The sequence below is a fragment of the Cyprinus carpio genome, chromosome B14 (assembly GCF_018340385.1).
Source record: "Cyprinus carpio isolate SPL01 chromosome B14, ASM1834038v1, whole genome shotgun sequence".
NCBI lineage: Eukaryota > Metazoa > Chordata > Actinopteri > Cypriniformes > Cyprinidae > Cyprinus > Cyprinus carpio.
The window spans coordinates 63,357-72,069 of record NC_056610.1 but is presented as its reverse complement, the minus strand read 5'-3'; the positions used below and the strand labels follow the sequence as shown (position 1 = coordinate 72,069).

The 8,713-nt window shown below is 49.9% G+C and overlaps 1 protein-coding gene across 1 annotated transcript; it reads right to left on the bottom strand.

Moving 5' to 3' along the window:
• Positions 1-472: 472 nt before the first annotated feature.
• Positions 473-1,535, bottom strand: LOC122139545 (putative nuclease HARBI1). Its single transcript, XM_042737691.1, has one exon. It carries the CDS (start codon positions 1,533-1,535, stop codon positions 516-518), a length of 1,020 nt encoding a protein of 339 aa, XP_042593625.1. The 3' UTR covers positions 473-515.
• Positions 1,536-8,713: the final 7,178 nt, after the last annotated feature.

Here is an 8,713-nt window from a genome sequence, read left to right as displayed (position 1 = left end):
GTATTACCTGGGCCCAGTTTTTCAAAAGTAATCCAGTGGGATTTCGGATCACAGATTGGATCAAATCTTGGAAATGGGTTTTTCAAATGCAAAAGAGGGATTCTGAACTAAGATCAGAGCATTTAATCTGATCTTACATTTGATCTGGATCAAACCTGCCCTTTGGGTTTTTCAGAACTTTGAACTCGGTTTGGGAGCTATTTGATCCAAAAAAACAGGATTATCCTGATCCCATCAGAAGGGTGGATTCAGTTGTGATTTTTCGAACCAAATAAAACCATAGAGTTTTTTTTTAAGTGAATGATCACAAAATCAATGTTTACTGATGATATATACATTTCTTCATATTTGAAGCATATATGAAGCATGTCACATCTAATGAGATATGGTAAAACCAAAAAATCTCAAAGCTATCAGCTGTCAAATAAACGTCACTGTTGCTCACAGCTCTATAATTCCAAAGTATATTAATGGCAATGACAACAACAAATATACTCAGTCATTCAGTAGCCTAGTTAAAAGTAATTTCTCACAATTGCATCTCTAATTGCATGTCCAGGGTGTCCTTCATTAGGAAAGAACATTGGCGGCTGTTCTGGTTCTACATCAGGCTCAGGTCCATCAAAATTGTCATCAAGAGGGACATGACGCCTGGTGGCGATGTTATGCAAAACAATACAGGCAAGGATTATGTTGCATGCCACCTTGGGTTGTACTCGCAAGTAGTTAAGACATGCAAACCGTCTCTTCAGGACTCCATTTAAGCGTTCAATGGCACATCTTGTTTTGCAATGTGAGGAGTTGAAGCGTGCCTGATCAGGTGTGTTTGCAACTGGAAAAGGGGTCATTAGCCATGGTAGGAGTGGATACGCGCTGTCTCCCAATACTATGCCATTTGGTCGGTGGGATTGAAGCTCTCTGTATAGTGCACTCTCTCTTAGAATACGTGGATCATGAACAGACCCTGGCCATTTCACAACACAGTTGGTTATTATGAGGTCGGCGTTGCCCACAAGTTGGATGTTGATGCTGTGCCTCCCCTTTCGATTGACATACTCCCACTCCCTTTCACAAGGTGCTTGGATATGCACGTGAGTACAATCAATAGCACCAATAGTGCTAGGCATGTTCCCCATTTGAAAAAACTGGTGCTTAGTCTGGCTCGGGTCATCCTTGGGAAAGGAAACAAATTGATTGATCAGACTGCCCAGTGCTACTGACGTAGCCTTCACCACATTACTCACGGTTGCTTTTCTCACTCCCATATTGTCACCAATTACTTGGTAGAAAGTCCCACATGCGTAAAAGCGCAGAGCGATTAAGCACTGTTCCTCCACGGATAAAGCATGACTCCTTTGGGTTTGGTGTTGGAGTGTTGGCCTGACAAGATCTGCAATGTACTTAATGTCATCTCTCCCAAAGCATAAACGTGCATACAGTTCTTCTGATGTGTATTGCTTGAGTGGTTTGGCACGCTCAGCATGCACCCTTTGACGGTACCTTCTCCTAGGGTAACGATGAACAGTACCCGCCATGTGGATGCCTCTGTAGGCTAAGAGAAATGGGTGCAAAGACATGATGTGTTTAAATGGTGTCACCCATTAACCAGCAATGAGCTGATTGGTGTAAGCCTAATTGAGCACAAGCCAAAGCAATCATGCTCAAGGCTTTTAAGATCAGTGTTGGCGACACCACAGAGTTGGAACCATGGAATCAAAAGGGCCTAATTTCACTGTGGCAGAAACCTGTGCAATGCTGGAGGGTGTTCGGGCCAATTTTGCCTCGATAGTAGGAGGTTTCAGCTCTGCAAAGGGTGGAGAACTGACCAAAAAAAGGAAAACACAACATTTGGGAGGACATAACCAATCATGTCAATGCCATGGGGTCTGGCCAAAAGAGGACCATAAAACAAGTTATGTTGCGATGGAAGAACCATAGTGTCATGGTCTTGTCATGATCCTGTCTCTATCTCTCTCCTTTTCTCTCTCTGTCTCCCCCTGCTGGTTTCTCCTCTCCTGTCTCCCCCGCTCTTCGCTTCTGTGTCACAGCTGACTTCACTTCTCATTAAGATAATTTCCCCTCCACCTGCTTCTCATATTGCCTTGTTATCTGGGCTACTTCTACCCTCTCGTTCTCGTGTCTCTTTGTCAGATTGTTACCTCCGAATGAAGCATTGGTCATTGGCGTCTTCACTTAGAGTTGGTCTTGTCCTGTCCTGTCCGGTCCGGTCTAGTCGGGGGTGGGTTTGTTAACCACTATCACTGCCCGAATTTCTCTGTGCTCACCATTTGCACCCCACAGAACCTTACCTGCTATCCAACGCCGCGGCCTCCGCGCTCTGCGAGCTCCAGTCTCCGGTTCTCCCCTGAGCCCAGTCAAGCCTCCGCCTCGCCAGCCTGCTGGTCGTTCCAGCCACAGAGGTCTCCTGAGTTATTTATACTACCCAGCCTACGGGTCTTCCTCTGTTCTCATCTTTTGTACTCCTTGGTTGGATTTACCTGTGGCTTTCCTTTGTTTAATTAAAGACTGTCATTTTGCCCTCGCATTTGAGTCCTCTCTCTTCAATACCCATCACAGAACAATCTGACCAGTAAGATGGACTCAGCGAGTGGCAGCCCGTTCCAGACCGCCGTGGAGCACCAGGGCGTCCTCCTTGGGAAGCATGAGGAGGACATCTCCGCTGCCCGACACGCCGTCGGTACTTTGGCCGCCCAGATGTCCGAGCTGTCCAGCCAGGTCCACAACCTCCGCCTCCAGCCTTCCGCCTCTCATTGTCCTCCCGTTCAGACGGAGCCTCGGATAAATAATCCTCCGGCCTATTCGGGTGAGCCAACACAGTGCCGCGCTTTCCTTACCCAGTGCGAGGTGGTTTTCTCGCTCCAGCCCGTCACATATGCTAAGGAGAGGGCCAAGGTTGCTTTCGTTCTTTCACTCCTCCACGGGCGGGCTCGCGAGTGGGGAACGGCCAACTGGGAGACTGAGGCGGAGTGCATCTCAAGCTTTGAGCACTTCAAGGAGGAGATGATCCGGGTCTTCGACCGCTCCGCCTACGGAGAGGAGGCTTCCCGTCGGCTTTCCACACTTCGGCAGGGGGGGCGATCCGTGCCGGACTTCTCCATCGAGTTCCGGACCCTCGCTACCACTTGCGGGTGGAACCAACCTGCTCTGGCCGCTCGCTTCCTGGAGGGTTTGTCTCCAGAGGTGCGGGACGAGGTCCTCGTCCGTGAGATCCCCGCCCGGCTCGACGACCTTATCGACCTGGCCATCCGTGTGGAGAGACGTTTTGATCAACGCCGTCGTGCTCATCGCCTGGAGGATACTCTCTTCTCGCCGCCTCGTGTCAGCCCCTCCCACTCAGAGCCTGAACCCATGCAGCTGGGTGGTCTGCGTATCTCATCTAAGGAGCGTCAGAGGAGGATTTCTAACCGCCTCTGTATGTACTGTGCTAGTGCCTCTCACTTTGTGTCCTCATGTCCGGTAAAAGCCAGCGCTCGCCAGTAGGAGGAGGGTTACTGGCGAGCGCTACCACTAAGACCATCCCTTCCGTTTCCCGCACGACACTGCCAGCGCATCTCCAGTGGGCGGGGTCGTCAGCCTCCTGTGCGGCCTTGATCGATTCTGGGGCCGAGGGAAACTTTGTGGATGAAGAGTGGGGCGCTCCAACAAGGTATTCCGCTCACACCGCTAAAGAGACCCCACCCCTTTATTTGCCCTCGATGGCAGCGCCCTACCTAGGATACAGAAACAGACTATCCCATTAACTCTGACCATTTCTGGTAACCATAAAGAGACAATTTCCTTTTTTATTTTTCAGTCTCCTTTTACTCCTTTAGTACTGGGGCACCCTTGGTTAGAACTTCACAATCCGCACATTGACTGGGCGAAGGGGTCTGTTTTGTCTTGGAAGTTGTCATGTCATGTTAAGTGTTTAGCCTCGGCTGTTCCCCCTGTGTCTTCTGTTTTTGTGTTGCAGGAGGAGACGGGAGATCTGACTGGGGGGTACCGGAGGAGTATCACGATTTGCGGGGGGTTTTCAGTCGTTCCCGAGCCATGTCTCTTCCGCCCCATCGCCCGTATGACTGCGCTATTGATCTCCGCCCGGGGACCACGCCCCCTCGGGGTAGGCTCTACTCTCTTTCCGCTCCCGAACGGGAGGCTTTAGAGAATTATTTATCTGAGTCCCTCAGCGCCGGCACAATCGTTCCTTCCTCGTCGCCTGCCGGCGCCGGATTCTTTTTTGTCAAGAAGAAAGACGGCTCTTTGCGCCCATGCATAGATTATCGGGGGCTGAACGACATCACTGTTAAGAATCGTTACCCACTGCCGCTGATGTCTTCAGCCTTTGATATCCTGCAGGGGGCAAAGGTCTTTACCAAGCTCGACCTACGTAACGCTTACCATCTCGTACGCATTCGGGAGGGGGACGAGTGGAAGACCGCCTTTTAACACCCCCCTCGGCCACTTCGAGTATAGGGTTCTTCCCTTCGGATTGGTTAACGCCCCCCGCTGTCTTTCAAGCCCTGATCAATGACGTCCTTCGGGATATGCTCAATTTATTCGTTTTTGTCTATCTCGATGACATTTTGATATCTTTTCGCCCTCTCTCCAGATTCACGTGCAGCACGTTCGCCGCGTTCTCCAACGTTTGCTCGAGAATCGACTCTTTGTTAAGGCCGAGAAGTGCTCCTTTCATGCTTCGTCTATAACGTTTCTAGGCTCTGTTATCTCAGCAGAGGGGATCAGTATGGACCCTACCAAGGTTCAGGCCGTGCTCGATTGGCCCGTCCCTGATTCTCGTGTCTCGCTACAGCGCTTTTCTCGGTTTTGCTAATTTCTATCGCCGCTTTATACGCAACTTCAGCCAGGTGGCCGCGCCGCTCACCGCCCTCACTTCGGTTAAGTCTCGCTTCGGCTGGTCCGGTTCTGCGCAGGAGGCGTTTGACCGGCTAAAGACCCTTTTTACGTCCGCGCCTATCCTCCTCACTCCAGATAGCTCAAGACAGTTTATCGTTGAGGTCGACGCCTCCGAGGTAGGGGTGGGAGCCGTTCTTTCCCAGCGGTCAGCGTCGGATAATAAGATACACCCTTGCGCGTACTTTTCCCACCGCCTCTCCCCCGCTGAACGTAATTACGATGTCGGGAATCGTGAGCTCCTTGCCATCCGCCTGGCATTGGGTGAATGGCGGCAGTGGTTAGAGGGTTCCACTGTTCCTTTTATAGTTTTGACCGATCATCGCAATTTGGAATACATTCGCTCCGCCAAGAGATTGAATTCGCGTCAGGCTCGTTGGGCCCTTTTCTTTACGCGTTTTGATTTTGTCATTTCATACCGCCCGGGCTCTAAGAACGGTAAGCCGGATGCGTTGTCTCGACTTTTCGATCCCTCGATCGGCCGCCCCCCCCAAAAGGCGATTATTCCTCCCGGTCGGGTGGTGGGGGCTACGGTCTGGGGAATCGAGAAACAGGTTAAGCGCGCACTCTCTCACGTCGCTACTCCCCGTAACTGCCCTAGGGGCAGCCTCTTTGTCCCGGTTCCCACACGATTGGCAGTTCTACAATGGGCTCATTCCTCTAGACTAGCGGTCCATCCCGGGGTTCGAGGGTACTATCGCATTTATCCGCCAGCGTTTCTGGTGGCCCTCTTTAGAACGTGATGCGCGCCGTTTTATCGCCGCCTGCTCTATTTGTGCCCAGACCAAGGCGGGCAATTCCCCACCTGCTGGTCTCCTCCGGCCGCTACCTGTTCCCTCTCGCCCGTGGTCCCATATCGCTCTCGACTTTATCACCGGTCTTCCGCCCTCGGCCGGTAAGACGGTCATCCTGACGGTAGTCGACCGCTTTTCTAAATCGGCGCACTTCATTCCCCTTACCAAACTACCCTCTGCTAAGGAGACGGCCCAGATTATGATTGATAATGTGTTTAAGTTTCATGGGTTGCCCACCGACGTCGTGTCCGATAGGGGTCCGCAATTCGCCTCGCAGTTCTGGAGAGAATTTTGCCGTCTCATAGGTGCCACTGCTAGCCTTTCCTCGGGTTTTCACCCACAGACTAATGGTCAGGCCGAGCGAGCCAATCAGATTGTTGCCCGCATGCTCCGCAGTCTAGCCTTTCGCAATCCCTCGTCTTGGGCCGAACAACTATCCTGGGCTGAGTATGCTCATAATTCCCTCCCTTCCTCGGCCTCTGGTATCTCTCCCTTTCAATGTTGCCTCGGCTATCAACCACCCTTATTTTCATCCCAAGAGACCGACTCTTACTGCCCGTCCGTTCAGACCTTTATCAGTCGCTGTAAGCGAACCTGGAAGAGGGTGAGATCTGCACTATGTCGTTCAAAGAGACGCATGTGCGTGGCTGCTAATAGATCGCGTGTCAAAAGTCCTCGCTATGTCGCGGGTCAGAAGGTTTGGCTATCTACATCTAATTTACCCCTCCAGTCTGACTCCCGTAAACTGGCCCCCCGCTTCATCGGACCGTTCCGCATTATCAAGATCGTTAACCCTGTCGCTGTCAAACTCCGGTTGCCGCAGAATCTTCGTCGTGTTCACCCGGTGTTTCACGTCTCCTGCATTAAACCGGTCTCCCGCTCCCCCCCCACCCACTTCTTTCTCTGCCGTTCGTATCGAAGACTCCCCGGTCTACACCGTCCGCAGGATCATAGATAGGCGGCGTCGGGGTCGTGGTCACCAATACTTAGTCGATTGGGAGGGGTATGGTCCTGAGGAGAGGAGTTGGGTCTCCCCTAAGGATATCCTGGACCCCTCGCTCATTGATGATTTCCTCCGGTCTCGCCAGCATTTCCCCGCTGGAGCGCCGGGAGGCGCTCGTTGAGGAGAGGGTACTGTCATGGTCTTGTCATGATCCTGTCTCTATCTCTCTCCTTTTCTCTCTCTGTCTCCCCCTGCTGGTTTTTCCTCTCCTGTCTCCCCCGCTCTTCGCTTCTGTGTCACAGCTGACTTCACTTCTCATTAAGATAATTTCCCCTCCACCTGCTTCTCATATTGCCTTGTTATCTGGGCTACTTCTACCCTCTCGTTCTCGTGTCTCTTTGTCAGATTGTTACTCCGAATGAAGCATTGGTCATTGGCGTCTTCACTTAGAGTTGGTCTTGTCCTGTCCTGTCCGGTCCGGTCTAGTCGGGGGGGGTTTTGTTAACCACTATCACTGCCCGAATTTCTCTGTGCTCACCATTTGCACCCCACAGAACCTTACCTGCTATCCAACGCCGCGGCCTCCGCGCTCTGCGAGCTCCAGTCTCCGGTTCTCCCCTGAGCCCAGTCAAGCCTCCGCCTCGCCAGCCTGCTGGTCGTTCCAGCCACAGAGGTCTCCTGAGTTATTTATACTACCCAGCCTACGGGTCTTCCTCTGTTCTCATCTTTTGTACTCCTTGGTTGGATTTACCTGTGGCTTTCCTTTGTTTAATTAAAGACTGTCATTTTGCCCTCGCATTTGAGTCCTCTCTCTTCAATACCCATCACACATAGGGCTAAGGCAACGAAAGACCTTACTGAAGCCAAGAACCCCCAAACAGGTAACAAGCCATATAAGAGGGGTGATTTCACTGATATGGTCCTTGATATCATAGGAGGAGAAAAATCAGAGGCTCTGCATGGCATTGAAGGCATAGAAGCAGATGGAGAGGCCACAATTACAGAGACTAGGACTTCAGAAGAATGCGAGCAAAATTCTCCTGCAGTGGAAATGTTTGTCCTGGACTTGACTTCAGTGACTGAGGAGGAAGATAGATCCCCAGTGGATGTAATAAAGACAGTCCAAGACGTTCCTACAAGAAAACGTAAACGTTCCTCAGCTATAAACCAGGATGGTGACAGCTATGAGTTGCTTCTGAAACGGGAAACCGAAAGAGCAGAAATACAAATTGAACTGGGTAAAGAACAAATCTTGCTTACCCAACTGCAGCAGAAAAAAAGTGCAGATGAAGATACATCTCCTAAAGGCAGAGATGGAAAAAGCTGGTATCTGTACTGTAAATGATTTTTGACTATTGGATAGTATTGTTTTTGTTTTGTTATTTAACATTATAACAAAATAAGGAAAGTACAATGTTTCTGTTTATTACAGTGTTTCTGTTGCTTAAAATTAAAATAAACAATGGTTATTTTGCCAACTGTTGTTCTTTAAGCCAGTAGGCTACATTGTTGGTTCCATTTAAGGCTCTGGCAAACAGGATTTGGTAATCCTGAAATTTGGTATTTGGATCACAGTGATCCAATCCAAGGTTCCTTTAAAAAACTGGCATAAAAGTAAAATGAATCAGGTGATCCTGGATAGCAAAACATGGGATTTCCAAATCCGGATCAATTTGATCCAGATTACATTTTTTGAAAAACTGGGCCCTGGTGACCTCCAGTCATTTGTAATTATTGCGGAGGTTGTCTGTAATCTTAATCCCGTGCGAATCGGCCATGTCTGTAATTTGTAAAGTAAAAATTCCTCCGCAAAAGACCTACCATATTTCGCCGAACACCGAGGTCCTGTGATAATATTAGTCCCGTGCGAATCAACATCTCTGTGATTTGGCCTGGATTTGGCGGGTCGTATATCATTTTTCGATGTTTTTGTTTCCTGTGCGCCTTTTTATCCATCTTTCACAAAGATACATGTTTTTTTGGAGAGTTTATTGGTATTTTTTGTGATTTTTTGTTGTTTTTTTGTGTGATTTGATGTTGGTGAAAGATTTGAAGGTTTTGAGGT

Coding starts and splice junctions, on each gene's coding strand:
- LOC122139545 (XM_042737691.1), bottom strand. CDS start 1,535: ATGGCGGGTACTGTTCATCGTTACCCTAGGAGAAGGTACCGTCAAAGG.